At 37.6% G+C, this 17,416-nt stretch overlaps 1 protein-coding gene across 1 annotated transcript in view; it reads right to left on the bottom strand.

The window, feature by feature from the left end:
• KIAA1109 (KIAA1109 ortholog) overlaps positions 1-14,322 on the bottom strand; it is a 108,175-nt gene extending 93,853 nt beyond the window's left edge. Inside the window, exons 1-7 of the mRNA XM_010008907.1 lie at positions 14,193-14,322; positions 9,552-9,668; positions 7,643-7,721; positions 6,916-6,980; positions 2,154-2,340; positions 890-971; positions 98-291 (exon numbers count right to left, since the gene is read on the bottom strand). Coding sequence (XP_010007209.1) covers positions 98-291; positions 890-971; positions 2,154-2,340; positions 6,916-6,980; positions 7,643-7,721; positions 9,552-9,668; positions 14,193-14,289 — 821 coding nt within the window. The 5' untranslated portion in view covers positions 14,290-14,322. The remainder of the gene's footprint in view (positions 1-97; positions 292-889; positions 972-2,153; positions 2,341-6,915; positions 6,981-7,642; positions 7,722-9,551; positions 9,669-14,192) is intronic.
• Positions 14,323-17,416: the final 3,094 nt, after the last annotated feature.

Raw genomic sequence — 17,416 nt, 5'->3', positions numbered from 1 at the left:
ACAGTAAGAAAAATAAAGTCATAGAAATTTAACCAATATTATTTTATTCATTTTCTTAAAAATAAAATAATATGGAAAGAAAACCCTCCAAACTTACTCATCATTTTGAAGACCAACATATCTTGGACTTGGAACAAGCATGACTCTAACATTTTCTAATTTTCCTTTCACTATATGCATGAACTGATCAAGGTGGCTCGAAGGTGGTTTTGTGGTATATGTCAAAAATGCATCATCAAAGTTGATACAAAGTGTTTGTGGTTGATAATGATTCCCAAATGCCAAGCGACCCTAATCCAAAAAGAAAAACCCAATTAATCATTATCTATAGACATATATAAAAATACTTTAAATATATTTATTGATAATAATGCAGTTTAACCAGTCATATGCAAATAAAAACCATGGACAAAAATCCTGGCCATAATCCACACATATATAAAAATCCTACCATCTCCTATCACCTCAATAACAGTTAATTTTCCCGAGGTTTTTTGGAGGTAACATCAACTTTTAAGGAACATGCCCAAATATCCCTATTAAAAGGTATCAGGAAGAAAAAAGACAAATAAACCCCCCAAAAATGCAACACACCACACACAGTACAACATGCACTATCTAGCTTAAGTATATGGTGATATACTTGAAACCACAAGAAATGTAACATACAAGGATTTCCCAAAAAAGAGAACATCATAAACATGTTTCCATCAGCACCAACAGGATTCATTAATGTGTCAGGGGAGTGCTGGTGGTGTAATCATAAAACTTCTTTAGAGCATGAAGGAGAACCAAAGCTCCAAAATAACATACAAGAACAATGAATGGCAAGCCTAATTTTTAAGCATATACTGCTAAAAGTTTTCATTATCAGGGTCTTTTCACTTACTGTGCTCACATTGACTTTAATGACTGGAATAAGTGACCTCCATGAAGAAGAAGCGTCTTGAGATTCTGTTTTTACTTTAACACTACAGGAAAAAAAATAGGTTTTATTATTTTGCCTTGTCTGCAGAAGACCTAACCAACCCTTCCTTCTACAGGCCTTCAGTGTAGAGCTGTCAGGGTACACTCCTTCCCACAGGAGTGTCTCCTCTAACAGACCTACTAGCAGTCTACTGCAGACTCCTCCAGACCCTGGAAGAACACAGCTATGCCTTGGGTGCTGGTGTACTGAGCTGACACAGGCAGAAAACAAGCCTGCCATGTCTAGCACAGTTTAATAGTTGAATAAGTCTTCCTCAGGAGAACTTGGTCTGTTCTAAATACTCCTAAACCAATCCTTTTAGGTTTCTGGTGTAGGATTTTTCTATTCCCAAGACATATCCTCCACACAGGCAGAAGTTCTTCCTGCATTTGTCAATAAGGGTGTAAGATGAAAAACTGGAGACTGGCTTACAAGCACAGCCCTTACCCAAAGTCAGGACTGCCACAGCATCTACAGCTGCACACTACATACTTCAGTAACAAGTACCAGCCTGGCTAGCAGCAGCGGAAGGACTCAAGTGTCCTTAGACATTCTCTGCTCCTGCCAATAACTCAGCCTGGTACGATTCTGCCCAAAGACAGGCTTATTATTTAACATCTGACTCCAGTACACATAGGCCACATAGAAAATCTCCTTATAGACCCACACTATATTTTCTGGTGTACCCCAAAAAGAGGAATATAATAAGAAAATAAGGCTTGTGTAGCTATACACAAACATACATCCCTAAAAGAGACAAACTGTGTAACTGGCCCAAGTTTAAAGCCCAAAAACCTCCCAAAACCATGTAAGATCCTCACATTTTTTCAGTTCAGTGTCTTGAACAGCTGTTAATTCTACGGAGCAATACCATTATTATTCTGCAAACAATCCTCTTCAACGCATGCTCCCCTTCCACACTACCCTTCAAATAGATTTTTCAACATGTCTCTGATCATTAAACAAGGAGTGTTTGGTTTGTTAGGTTGTGTTATTTAATTACTATGATAGGAAGTCTGAGGAGAGGAAAAAGATTTAGACTGTCAAGCTTGTCAGTGCAATTTCTCTCTCAGCTGTGTTTCAAGCATTTGGCCCCCAGAGAATATGTTAACAAAGCACCACACAATTAGTTCAGCATTTTGCAGAACAAAGCATCAACAAAATAGCAAAATTAATAATAATTTACCTTTGAAGATTGGTATGTGTTCTCTGCCTCCCATTTACTTGTGCTTTTTCATCATCTTTCTTCACTGGAATTATTGTGGGATCTAACCCAAATAGTTCTTGAAGTTGTCCATACAGCTCAGAACGGTTGTACACATGAAATTCAAAGTCATTCACCATAATATACAGTCGAGTTTCTGCCTTCGGATCTAATCAAATAGTAGGAAGAGAGTTTGTAATTCTATTCCCATATTCCTTTGTAGTATTTAGATACACGTTTTGCAAAAAAAAAAATTAAATGATAGTGAACAGCTACTGAAGTATATATTAAAAAGCAGTAAAAAAACCTACAAAATAATTACACCACTCCAAGAAAATCAGCAAAACCTGGCAAATAAGTTAGCTGCATACAAAATACAAAACCTAACAGTCATTTCAGCCTTAAAAATAATGATAAAAAGTCATCCAGGCAGCAGCTGCACAAGATGTTAAGTGAGGTTTCTTTAATCTCATATATAAAAACAGAGATCCCTCTTGATGCACTGAACAGAAGCATCAGTGCCAGCTTCTGCTTTTTTGCACAGGTATCAGCACTCGAGATCAATTCAATCTTAAAAACTGAGTGGTTTTCTAGCCAAGCTCTGTGGCACAGCAGGCCTGAACTGGGAAAAAGCTTTCTTTAACAGAGAAACAGAAGACATCAATATGCAGAACTAACAAGAAGCATATTCATTTTGTACAATCAATCAACATTTTCACAAATTCAAAATCTTAACTTTATCAGCTTCCCTTTCTGACACTTAAAAACTAGTTTAACACCTTCTGATTGCATACAGAGCTGTTTGTGACATACTTTGACATACTTCTGCCTTCAATAGTATGACCTAATTATGTAGGTAATGTGAGGAAAAAACTCGCACAATTTCCCCCTAATTACCCAGTTGAAAGAGTGCCCATTACACATTCACTCAGGAGACCTGAGCTCCTCTAAAACTTGATCTGATCTTTCTAAGTCAAAAAGACTTCAGCAGGCTGAAGTATCAATGGCTACTACAGTAGTCCCCAGACTAACTCAGGGGGTGTAAACTGAATGCAACGTTTCCAACACACAGTTTAAATTAGGAAGTCAGAGCCCAAGAGCTGAAGTTTAGAGTCACCTTTATTACATGCACCCTCTTTTATAACAAACACATCTATCCCCTGATGTTTGGCATTTGTACACCACAGTCCCAACAACCCACGTTTTGCCTCACACCTAATTACCAGAAATTTCTGTATCATTATAAAAAAAGTATATGTATAATAAGTCTCCAGCAAGCACTGACATCAGTTTTCTTCAACAGCAGTCAGAGGGAAAAGGTAATGAGCCAATTTCAGTTCCTTTCTGTTCTCATAAAAGCACCACCAAATCTGTTCTTTGTAATGTTAACTTGCATCAATAAGATACAGGCAAAGGATGACATGGACAAAGATTAAGATACACAATTGTTCACCTGGGAAATCTCAGTATCATAAAGAACACAAATTTAATTTTTCAATTCCTGGAGGCAAGCATTAGCCTTCATTAACTAAATAAAATCATGTGTAGTGAATCATTTCTTTAAAGGAAGAATTGTATTTTTTCTAATAACAAAGATAAAATTTTACCTCCACACAAAAGACACTTTTGGAAAAGGAACAAAAAGGCAAAAGAGACAAGCACATCTGAATGTCATACAGCTAAACGATTCAAAGTAGTATATAGACAGGATATGTAAAAGCAACTCCCAGATTGATAGCAAAATACTGATGTTTGATCAACATTTGCTGGAATCAAGGTGACTAATGTAGCTGAAGTTTTGACATTTGCCTCCTGCAGAGTTGAATCAAGCTGTATTATTTGTTTTTTAATCAAGTATTTGTATCACACCTAACCAAACAATTCAACATAAAAATACCCACTGAATAAAAGTTAATGGAAACATGGAACAACTTACCCCCAGGAATAAAAACTAGAGGAACTGGTTCTCAAAACAGTATTCCCCCTTCAAAAAGTACCCCATAAACTACACTATATAGTTTTACAACATGAAAATTTATCACCTGCTATGGCATCTAAGCCAAGACATCTGGGTGTGGCCTATTCACAACATAATCCTCCAGTTTTGTTCCTAAATCACTTTCACTTCTGAATATGTACAAAACCTGCTCTCAAGTCCCAGTATGATTTAATCTAACATTCAGGACAAAGAAAACAACCCACATACTTGACTTTTCCTATGAAGTTCTTTCAACACTGGTATGACATGACTAGAGCAAACATAGTGCCATGATGAAAAAGAAATTGCACTTGCTAGATCAAACTGAGAAATTTTTAAAAAACACAACAGCAAACACAACAATGGAGCAGGAAATGCAATTTTTCGACAGGTTTTCAATAGTCTTTATCCAAACGTCTTGTGGTTCAAACTTCCTGTTATACAAGGAGCCACCGTGATTATGTCTTCATGAGAAGCATCCTAAAATTACAGTGCAACCCCAGTCTTGCAGCAAGTAAGTCACATTCAAACTGTGACCACACTCACGTTAGGTTCCAAAGACGGGTAGAAAATGCATTTATTTTGATGCATTCTTGAGTACAGCCCTTTACCAAAAATGTGATGTCAAGGACACCTGAAATGAGCTGAAAGGGAGTTCCCTTAAGGTCTCCAGGTATTTCAGGATCCTCCACCAGCCTTCCTTTTGTGCACAGAAAAACCCCTCCTCTAATACTCTGCATATCTTCCAGAAAAAAAAAAAACAAAATTCAGTAATGTTGTATTGACCTAAGAGGACTTTAAGCTTGTCACCACTACAAAAACCAAAATCCTATGTCTGCTGCATTTCAAGTTATTGCTTAGGAGGATCCTGCACTTCATTTACAGAACTTGAAAAAAAAAAACACACCACAACAACACTCAGAAACTAGTTGTTATTGCTTACATCTAAGTCTTCATAAGATGTATTTTTTATAGCAAAAACACTACAATATTTAAGGGTTGTGTTTTTATAAAAACCTGGTGGGATTTTTAAATTGTTTATAGGCCTGACTAGGCCTGCATGTTTTTCTACTGGAAATCTCAGCTTTATTGTGCTTTTTTCTGTTTTATGAAGGATCTGAAACAAAGGCATGCATCAATAATGGCTAGCTACAACAGGTTTTCCAGTCATTCTGGGTGACAGATGCAAGGGAGTAACCCTTGCACAAAACATGAATCTTTAAGGTGCAGTAGACCAGCAGCCTTTGTGATTTGGTCAGGAACAGGTGTTTCTGTTGCAAGCAAGAAGATTAAAAAGTATTGGGAAGAATATATTGCAGTAGCCTAAGAGTCACTAAAGATTTTATTTTTCCTTTTAAGGTTAAAAATTAAAGCATCTCTGCTGAATAATCAAAATGTCAAATGAGCAAGGTCATTTTTCCTATTTAAAAAAGAGTCATTATTTAAGAGAGTATTGTAGTCATACTACTTTGTCAGACCTATACACCTCTCATCTCCTTGGTTAATTGTCCACTAATTATGCAGTCTTAAATGCCAGCAGAAACTACTAAAGTCTTCCAGTACTACCAAGCAAAAATACCACCATAGAAGACAGACACAACTATCTTTATTGCAATAAGTTCAACTCAGTTGTTCATTCTATAAGCCACTAGAGAAATACGTTTTAACTAGCAGGTGAAGAAAATTCTATGAAAACCTGTCGGATTATAACCTGTGGTTGGAAAAACCTAATTAACTTTAAGACTAGCTCTGACTTTCTGAATTAGTCTTCCTATGTTATGAAGAACTTGAATTGTGCCCTACCACCTTAAAGGCTTCGTAATGCCTTAATAAATAGAAGTGACCAACTCTTCCTGCTTTGTCTCTGTATTGAACAGTGTCTCCTTCTCTCCTGCGTAACATGTATGCAGTTCTCTATGTTGAGCTGGTACTGGAAAAGCAACAGCTGTACCAGCTCACTGACAGGTCTGAGGCTTCACACCAGGCCACTTCCAAAGGGAACACATGAAAAAAAAGCCCTCCAAAGTTCAACAGCTCTCTCTACTAGTGCCCTCAACTGCAAGCAGTTGCCATTTCTAGACCCCCTTGAATTATCAATGGAGCTGTGATGCTTCAAAACTCCAGGGAGGCAAGGACCCAAGACTCATTCAACCAGATTCTAATCCTATAAATGACTAAGCAGACATCACAAGGCTACTTATGTTTTCTCACGGCCTCTTCTGCAGATGCAATTCACCTCTTGCATCCCATGTTAATAGTCCAGGCAGAGATAAGGAATAAAAATAAAGGAATTTTTCACATTTCTGCATTTCAATGACTACAGATGTCATCAAGACACAGGGTTATCAAATACTAAAGAACATCCTCTACCATAACATTTTTGCTAAAATACTGGCAGCAAAGCACGAAAACTAAAACATTAAAACTCAAATCACTTTCAGAACACAAGCAGTCTCTATTTATCGTAATTATAAACTGCAATATAGAGTCAATTATGCTTGGACTATAGCTAATAAAGGCTACTATTAAGGTTAATGGCTTGTCTTGAACCCTTCTTAAGTCCCTGACAGAGCATTTATTTCACTGTGTTGTTCTAGTCTACTAACACAGATCAACTGGCTAAAAGAACTCATACCTGATAAGGATTCCATGTGCTTCAGGCACATATTAAGAAATCAATTGCATGCATCCAATTGCATGGAAAGGAAGTATTTTTCTGTAGGCTACCTGTAAAGTTACATTTAGAAACCTTTTTGAGAAACCTACCATGCTGTTTCTGCTTAGGGTTGTACATCTTCCACCAGCGAAATATGATAAATCCATCTTGAATTCTAAATCAAATAAATTAGATAAAACAGAACTTCAGACTGATAATACAAAATCCTACATACAGCTTCATGGCATGTTACCTTATGCAGTGTTGAGACCTGCAGTTGCAGTGGCGTACAAGCAACATTAAAGCACTAAGTATTAAAGGATAAAACACACAGCATAATAAGCATTTAGGTGCATTAGCTGAAACTTCTATGAAATCCCATGCCATTTGTCTTCCCAAGGCTTTCCAAATTTAACTGTAAGAATCAAAATTACCAACTACTCGTTAGTGTTCAGTTCATGAAACAATTCTCAACTCCAGTAAACACAGGTAAACCACTTAACCAAAACGAACTTCCAGACTACAGAGCAGGAACATGAAGGAGCAAAAGACATTAACAAGAAACAGCTGCCCCCTTCAAACTCTGCTCTCTCTTGTAAATAGATTCTTACCCAGTACTGACTTTCAATGGATAATGCTCCAAAGGCAAACGAGCTAAGAACACAAGTAGCTAAGAATATCTAAATATTACCATTAAAAAAACAGTTTATTTTTAACATTTATAAATATATTTATTCCACATTTGCAAAACAGTCTTTTTAGATGTGTTACTTAGACACATATATGTACACATTTGAAACCACTGTTTAGAGGAGCGACTCCCTGGGAAATCTGTACCTGATGGACATGTCCTCTGTGATGAAATAGATTTCACGAACCATGACTTTTCCAGACAGCACGGAGAACGAAAAGGAGCCTAGTGTGAGAGAAAGTGTTCATCAGACATTAGCCACAAATTGTTGATCCTTTATTTTCTGAACAGGGAGAATATGGTGTTCAACTATCTGAAATGTGTTTACTTGGCATCTTGAGTTTTCCCTATGGAAACACCCCGACCTTCAGTGGAGAAGAGAAGTCAGAGATTCAGAACATAAAAGACAAAGTTCTCAGCTCTAAAAGGTGTCGGATTTGACACCACCCAAGAATAAAACCCAGTCCCCTGAGACATACTAGTCACTCAGGAACATTCAGGTGCCTTGCAAAGCTTGTGAAAAGAGTTAGGAAAGCTATTTTGGACATTTTAAGTATCAAGGTATCATATACAAGACTGTAATTAGAGAAACAGATTCCAGACAAAGTAATTATTCAAATTTTAAAAGGCTATAAAGTTTTCAGTCTGATTATTATTAGAAATTATATTTACAGCAGGAAGAATTAATAAGTATGAAAAAAACAGCAGGTAGTGCAATAGCCCATATTTTTCCTGAGGCTTTTCACCTCACTCATAGAAAATTAAGTACATAATCATTTGTTTGTTGATTTGTTTTTTGTAAAAAAAATAAAAATAAAAATCAGTATTATGCAATAGAAGTCAAGATGTAAATAATGGGATTTATTTATGTTCTTCTTACTGATTAAGTTTATAAAGAACACTATATATTTGGCCAGCTATGTCCAGCTGTCCTTTAATAAAAATTTCTCTGTGAAATTGCTAGAAAGTCCACAGATCAAGTGCAGCAGCCAATAAATATTTCATCTATATTGCTGTTCAAAAAGCTGGATTTGAAGATTTTTTTGGATTACAGGTTTTTTAATTCTTGGGGACATATATAAGTAAATAATTGCAGAGGTCTCCTTCGCAGGCAGGTATGGATGGGTTGTTTTTTAAGTTTTCACTACATTTAAGATCAACAGTTCCAGGAAAAGTCCAGAAGTAAAGTCTTCATCATTCTGGGAAGCAGACAAAGGAAGGCATGGAATAATAAATGAAAAAAATTACAAGTGCAGTCAGAGTGAGGTTGTGGGATACAGCCCTCTGTGACTCAGCATCAGATATTTTTGTAATGTGGGTGAGTGCCCAAGTGATTTGTACTGACCTGTTTTATTTAAAAATGTTTTAAAATATTAAAAAAAAAGTTAATGGATTTTGATGCAAATGTTCTAGGCAGTATAAACTATACATATCACAGTCCTAGTATGGATTAACATGATCAGTGGTTCTGACAGCTTATTTAGAAAGCAAAGACAATGCCATAACAGTGAGTTGAGGCTTGAAACTCTATTGTGCCCCTGTAAGCCCACCCCAGCAGTTGCTGCCCACACTTCAGATGCACCTCAAAAGTGCATGGCAGTGGGATGCTGCATCCTTTAACACTAATTATAAGGCTATTTCAGACACAGCTCAGGCAGGTTCCATGGGGTTAAACTTCTCCTTTTAGGACACCAACCATTATGATTACACAGCTTTGAAAAAGGGTAAAATGTACAGATTTTCAGTACATAAAGTACACAGACTTAAGAGAAAAAAGTAAACTCAACTATAAATTAAAAACCTGTCACGTGAACTTTGAACTTCAATACAAAATAATGAGGCTTCAATGGAAAAAGGGGTGCTTTTTTATCTACATGAAGAAGCCTCTCCTAAAGTTTGATATTGAACTTTTTCTCTTCTTAAATTAAACCCATGGTGATAATTTTCAAGTAACTGTAAAAAAGGAACAGTTCGATTTTACTTAGCATTTTTAACCAATTGCGGTATAATAAAAAGCAGTAGATAAACAGTGGCATTACATTAATCATAACTCACCAATATGGATGTAGCCATGTTTATATAATCTGTTTAGAACCAATGTTAAAATGAGTCCAATGTTCCGGGAATTATAGTAGGTTAGGTAGATAATCCATCCACATGACAATATTGTCGCTGTTGAAAGATTTAAATGAATTAACATATTTTTTAAGTATACTGACCTAGATAAAAGCCTTACCTATTAAGATCATAAAGAACAAAAACATTCTTCCTACTCTCCAAAAACTTTGAAATGGATGGGACACTTCAAGGGGTGTACTCAGGTGTGAAAAGGATGTAAAGAGATGGAGGGAAAAAGAAAGGGAAATGGGAAGTTCATAACTGTATAGATTCTTCACTGCTCTTCCATTCCCTAATATATATTTTTTTTTAAAGTACTCCTCAGGACCTGCAAAAGGCAACACTTATTTCATTGCATCCCTTGTCATCCAAGAAGTTAAATTTCACAGATTAAATCATAACATGCATTATTGTACACAGTCATTTACTTTAAAACATCCTAAAAAACCCACAACAGAAGTCATACTACTTTCCTTCTCCATCTTTCTCCAAAACATGAACTTAAATTTCTAGTCTTTCATATCTTAGCATAGGAAGCAACATGATCACATCTGAAAGCATTTCCTGAGTTGCTGTATCCTGAGAGAAACATATCAGTCCTTGGGCTAGAGAAATCTGTGAACAGTTCAAGCATGGAATTTTATAGGGAAAAAAAAAGGAAAAGCAAACCAATAAGAAACATGTTTAAAAAAAAAAAAACTAGAAAAAATTAGGTCTGCTAATCCCCAAAGTAGTTTTTACTTCAGTTGATTAAGAGCTAGTAACCTATTTCTAACTACAAGGATTCTCAAAGCTTCCAGAAGGACAAACCCAAAAGGAATGGAACTGCCAGGGAACAGACTAGTTTTAAGTCACTTTACCAATAATTACCATTCTGTTTCATCCACAGCACAGTAGGAAAAAAAGCAATTTTTGTATTTGAGGTATCTCTACATGTTATACTAACTGAACTTTGTAATAGAAGTTTTTAATTTACATATATACTTCATACTGAAACCCTCAGATACATTGTGCCTTTTATAGGAAAGCTGAAGTGCAGAAAAGCATTTGGGTATGACGACTTCACTCCGCAAAGAGTTAAAAAAAAAAACAACAACACACAAAACCCACAAAAAAAATATACAAAAACAACCTGTCCTTTTACTGCCTCTTCATTTTTTTACAGGGGGATGATCCAGTGCTTTGTAACAATGCCTGTGCTTTGTTGGAAGATGAGGAGAATGGACAAGACAAAGACTTGCATGACTTTGTCTACTCCTTACTGGATAACGGATCAAGTGGGGCCAAAATTCAAGTAGCTCATACACTTTGTAGCAGGACACTCCACCTCTCAATATGGCTGGCTCAATTTCCCTCTATGATTCAACTGATTTTTGCCTCTCAGTTTTGCAGGCCTAGGCCAGGAGTGGAAAGATTTCCACAACAAAGGGAAAGGCCTAGCAAACTCTGAGCTGGCAACAACCTTGAAAGGTATAGAGGTCAAGCTGATGTTCTTAACATCAGCTGCTCTCTGGTGTTGAAGAACACAGAGCTAGGCCTAGCCCCAAGTAGGCCCCAGAGATAAAGAAAGAACAAAAAGATAAAAGAGTTTGCTTGGTGGAAACAAGGCCTTTGTGGTTTTTTTCCACTGTTTTCCTTCTTTTCTCCAATGAGAGATTTTGGAGGTATGGCTAAACAGTTAAATGACAGCAGTCAATTCACTTTCATCTATAAAAGCCTGATCCCATCTTTGGTGACAGAGACCTCCTGTACACTTTCCCAGGAGGTTGCTGGAGCTTCTCCTCTCCAGGGGGGACACCTACCAGAGAGACTGATTCCCAAGAATTAAGACCCACCCAGGGACACCCAGCTGAGGCCGAGCGAGTGTGATATTAACTCCTTTCTTCTCTTTATTAGCAAACTTTAAGTAATTTTCATCATTAAGTTTTAAGATTATAGAATCTTTAAGATTTATAATTAATGTTCTAGGCCTAGTATAAAACCTGATAATAAGTACATTGATAGCATTTTATTGGTTAACTTTGATCTAACAACAAGTAGTAAAATTTATTAAGATACCTTTTGCATTCAAACTTCAAATTCTGTTTCCTACAATTTGACTGTGCTTGTGCCATCTACTTTAAGGAGTTAAGACCCCAGTGTTATATGCAATAAGTCTTGATCTGTGCATACACATCTCATCTGCCATCACGTCCTGTTCAGGACACACTTAGGCAGGTCAACTACTTGACACATGAAACAAATCAGATCTGTGTGGGTGATTACACAGAAAGAAGGCAGGGACGGCTAAAGCTACACGCCACAAGAGAAACTGCTCTGAGTTTTTCGGCCAAGGCACACTCCAAGGACAGCACTCACCTGCCTGCACTTTCAGATGAGTAAGCTACTCACTGCTGGTCCTCTATCAGTGTAGGAGAAAGGTGGAATGACTCACACTCACAGGGTCTCAAGCAATAAATTTTGAGATTAGGTATCTAGAAGTATATAGTTGAACTTTAAAGTCAGGAAATTAGCCTCTTAAGATGACATACACTGAGAAAAATTAGCACACTAATGAGGTTTCCAGGCACTATGGTCCTAATCCACTGCCTTTACCACTAGTCCCACCGCTGCCACAACCTGTAGCTTTTTCTTTTCCCTCACCAAATGTAGTCTTTGCTATTAAATGACAGGGCCCATAAACTCCATTTATCTCATTACTATATTCTTGATTTTAGAAGCCTCTTTGCTGAGGTTACATTTTGGAAATGACAGCTGAAAATTTTACTATATGTAATTTTTAGAAGTGAGTCTAGAATTGAGCAACCTGCTCTTTGATGAGCATGTTCATTTCTAGAACTCATCCCCTCTTTTACTGGGATCAATACTTAGCTGCATCAGGATTCAGCAAAATAACCTATTGACAACTTTTTTTGTTCTTGTATAACTAGATGCCAGAGGAATCCTGTTATAAAAGAACAGCAGAAGAAATCAGAGGAGGAATGACTGGTTGAAAGTGGGTCAGTTAATAAATATTACTTTAATGTGTTTCTGTCCAAGCCTTCTAATAACAGGAGGCTACCCAGCTTTTTCTGCTGTATCATTGTTTCTAGAATACCAGGTGGTTTCTTACAACTGAATTGATCAGCAGCTCCCCAAAAATGCATCATCGTACATAGGTCAATCCACCCTTAGAAAAACGGGGTGGATTATTATTTCTTGGAGTTCCACTTATCCTTCTGTGAAGCAGATATTTGTAAGTTTGATACATTCAAGGAAAGAAGAAAGCCTTTGGTTTAAAGCATAGCTGTTACATGGAATTGCTTATATACTACATACTTTCCAAGTAGAATTAATAATAGTTTGCTCTAAAAATCCACTCCATAGAGGGAAAAAACAGAGAAAGAAAACTGCAGGCTACAAATTGCCACTTTTATTCTTTGGTGAAAAACCTGAACATCTCTAATTCTCAAGTCAAACAAACCTTATGGAGACAAATTTTTCATATCTGTTCTCATCTGTTCCACATTTTACCATGAGCAACTATTAGCAAGGTGACTTCCCTTATTTTACACTTGATTACACTCAGTTTTATGTTGAGTATGAAATTTACATGTCAACATACTGAAAGTGAATAATATTCAGAAAGCACCCTTGGCTAATTTGCCTATGTCCTTTACACTCAGCTTGGCCTACCGAAAAATAATTCCAGTATTTCAACAGCAATCAGACATGTTTTAACTTCCCAACAGTGAAAAAAACAGTTATTTTCCTTGCACTGCCCCTCACTCCAGACCCAAGTATCAAGGCTGAAAAGCAGGTATTGTCTACCTTTGGAAAAGCCTGAATTCATCATGTGCTTTGAACAGTCTTATCTGGATATGAATACAACTTAAATTTTATTTTGCTATCCCCAGCCCACCTATTCAAAGATTCAGAAAATAAAAGTACCTACACACAAATATAAGCAATATCACTAGTGTTATAAAAAAAACCAAAAAACCAGCATACCTAAATTAAGCACATTTACAACAGCTGATAACTAAGTGTGTGATGATTTGGCTTAAAGGCTTTAGTCCAGAAGTTGTGTCATTAAACACAGCAGTCTTTATATCACTATGCATGCTATACCATATTAAATGGCAAAGTGGTATAAAAAAGTTATTGTACTTGCCTGTCATGTGCTACAATGCTCATCTTTTGTTATATTAATAACCACCAGCTTACTCTAGTGTTAGAAAAAAGAACTTTTTCAGGAAGCAAATCCTCACTGAGTTCTTATTTTGCAGAGTCACAGTTGTGGAGCATCATCCTTTACACATTGGACTTAACTCCCAAGTGTCGTAACACAATTAGTATTGAAAAAAGGTATGTAATTTTTCTTTCTGAATTACTTAAGTAGAATTGCCTATCTCACTGAAGAGTTGTATGACAAAAAAAAAAAAAACAACCTCATTTTGATGTTTTAATGCAATTTGCTAATGGTACCATGGTATGTTATGGTAAGAAATTCCATACTGGTATGCCAGTATTTAAAGAAGCATGTTCAAAAGTACACACAAAAAAATATTTAACCAAACCAAAATAGATTCACCTTACCTACTAACAGCCAAACAACATTGGAGTCATGTTCTGTTAGGAAGTCTTCCAACTGTGTGATACTTGGGACAAAACTATCATTTTTTCTTTGATCCATTGCTAAGCTGTTTTTGCATCAGCTCCTATAGAACTGAAGGAAAAAAAAATAATTAGTAACAAGCACAGTAAAGTTTGGAGAAAATTAAGTACATGCCATGTTAAACAATCTGTTTCACACAAATATTAATATACTTGTTTTATTCCTTCAATAACATCTTTATGATTCTCAGCTACTCTCTCTTCTACTCTAGAGCTCTAAAAACATTTCCACTCATCTCTGCTGAACAGAATTCCCACACACATGCCTCCCTAGAACAGGTTATAGATCAACAGACTGCCAGAATACACTCCAAATTTAGTACCTTGAATGCCCTGTAGAGCATGTAACAGCAAATACTTTTACAAAACTGTTGCACCTCAGCAGTACACCAAAGGTAACTGAACCTTCAAGTATAAACGAGTCTGTATTAAGCCTTCTAACATCCAAAAAGGGAATATAGAATCGTAGAATCATCCTGGATGGAAGGGACCTTGAAGATCATCAAGTCCAACCATAACCTAAATCCCCCTACCATAACCTAATTTAGCCATTCAGTGCTTAGATCATGTCGCTAAGCACTATATCTATGTTTCTTTTAAATACTTACAGGGATGGTGACTCCACCACCTCCCTGGACAGCCTATGAGACAATGCAAGACTGAACCCCTGCCCCCACAGAAAGTAAGGTTGGAGAGGAAGAAGCAAATAGTAGTCACAAACAAACAAGACAGACTTCAGGGCACCGGGACAATTAGTGAGAGACCCTAGGGCACAAGTTATTTTTTCTCCCTTCCTTTCACTTCAAAGAAGTGACATTGGAAGGAGAATCCAATCCATCAACACATGGCTCCATCGCTGGTGTCACCTGCATAATTTGGGGGTTTTTGATAATGGAATGGCCTACCAGGAATGCTGGCATGAAACAGAAGACACCTTTCTCAAAGGAGGAAGAGGGCCTTTGCCCAAGAGATTGTGGGGCCAATTGACAAGGTTTTAAACTAGATGTGGAGAGGGAGGGGGATAGTAAAATCACAATTGTCTGTGACAAGCTGCAGGAAGACATACCAAGGCTGGAAGGATGGGATGCTAGGAAGGGCCTTGAACCTGTTGCCCTAAAGCATGCTGTGGACACTGCAGCACAGGCAAAGTCTTACAGAGATGAACCAGGGGCTCCTGAGATAATAGGAGATAGCAGGGTAGCATCCATTAAACACCTTGGGGGAATAAAGGAGTGTCCCTTTAAGAAGGTGACACTGGGACATGTTTAAACAAAGACAAAATGCATCTTTGTGTTCCCATTAGGAGATCCCTGAAAATTTACTTCCAGCAGCAGAAAGTAACCTCTTAGTCCACTTGAAGAAGTTGGAAAAAGAAGGAAAAGTGTGTAAGTTGTGGATGGGGGGGGAGGGTGTTGCCCTCTATGTAAAGAAGTGGATAGAGTGTGAAGAGTTGTCCCTACAGAACAGCCATCAGCAGGTTGAAAGTTTATGGGTAGGAATCAGGGCTCGGGACAACAAAGGGAGTCTTGTGGCTGAAATCTAATACAGGCCACCTGATCAAGTGGACCTTATTCCAGCTTGAGGAGACAACATGATCACAGGCTCTCATCCTGCTGGGGGATTTCAACCACCCCGACATCTGTTGTGCAATCTGCACAGCAAGCTGTGTGCAGTCCAGGAGACTCCTCAATTGCCTTGATGACAACTTCTCAAGACAAGAAATCGACAGCTCTACCTGAGGGCATGTGTTACTGGACCTGATGGTCACAAATGCAAGTGAACTCATCAGGGATGTCAAAGCTGAAGGCAGCCTGAGCTGCAGCGATCATGCACTAGTGCAGTTTCCTGTCCTAAGGGGTATGAAGCAGATGAGAAGCACAGTCAGGACTCTAAATCATAGAAAGCAAACTACCAACTCTTCAAAGAGTTAGTAAATAGGACCCTGTGGTAAATAGCCCTCAGGGACCAGGGAATGGAACAGAGCTGACAGATCTTTAAGGCTGCTTTCCATACAGTGCAAGAGATCTCAATCCCCAGATGCAGGAAATCAAGAAAGGAAGGCAAGAGATCATCATGGCTGAGTCAAGACCTACTGGTCAAACTAAAAGGCAATATGGAACTATACAGGCAGTGGAAGTGGGGACAGGTATCATGGGCAGAGTATACAGTGGATCACTGGAACACGTTGCCTAGAGAGGTGATAGAGGCCCCAGCGATGGAGACATTCAAGGTTAGGCTTGATGGGGCTCTAAGCAACCTGTTCTAGTGTGAAGTGTCCCCGTTTATTGTAGGGAGGTTGGACTAGATGACCTTTATAGGTCCTTCCCAACCCAAGACATTCTAAGATTTTATGATGTGGACACGTTCAAAAGCTATGGAAAATTGTCATAACCTCCTAATCTACTCTTTCCATTAACTCTTCTGCTTTTGGACGGATTGGCATCATCTTATAAAAAGTGACTACATAGTGTCTCTGTTACAGAGAGCAGAAAACCAGTCCTTCTGATCTTACACACTTACTCAATCCTCAAATTACCTTGAAACTGGGTTATATTAAGTGTGATTAGCAGGGAGTAGCTCAACGCGGTAATGCCTGTAATTACACAGCAGTATTTTGCTTGCATTAGTTTCATGAAGTCTTCTCCCTTGAATGTTATCTGTCAAGCCTTCTTAAAGAAAGACAGGCATTAATTCTGCTTTTTTTTTAAACATATTCCAGCTCCTGGCAGCCCGTCTTCCTCTTAGTATTCAAACCTCAAAAACCTCTGTCTTTATTTCCTTTCTTTAGGAAGTCTCTGATACTCTCCATCAAGAGCTCTAGAACAGATACCTAAGTAATATTGGTAAGATACTCATTTCTGAGCAGCATAACATCTTTGGAACAGTCAATATTTAGAAGTATTAGCAAACAAATTAATATATCCAGTTTTTCCTGTAATATCCATACTACCTCTCATTCCTATAATTTGAAAAGAAAACATGGAAGGAGTTGAAAAAAACCTGCCTTTAATGCACTTGTTTCTCCAGTAAATTTGGGCAACTACAACACCCTGAACTAGCCTATGTTTTGAACTAAAATAGGAGTAGAGTCCCAGGAAAAAGTGCATTCATTACCTCTTCCGTAAGAAGGAACAGAATGGGGAGGA

The sequence above is a fragment of the Chaetura pelagica genome, unplaced genomic scaffold (genome assembly GCF_000747805.2).
Source record: "Chaetura pelagica isolate M959 unplaced genomic scaffold, ChaPel_1.0 scaffold221, whole genome shotgun sequence".
NCBI classification, from domain to species: Eukaryota; Metazoa; Chordata; class Aves; order Apodiformes; family Apodidae; genus Chaetura; species Chaetura pelagica.
Note: the sequence above shows the minus strand (reverse complement) of the source record. Positions and strands in the feature narration are given on the sequence as shown.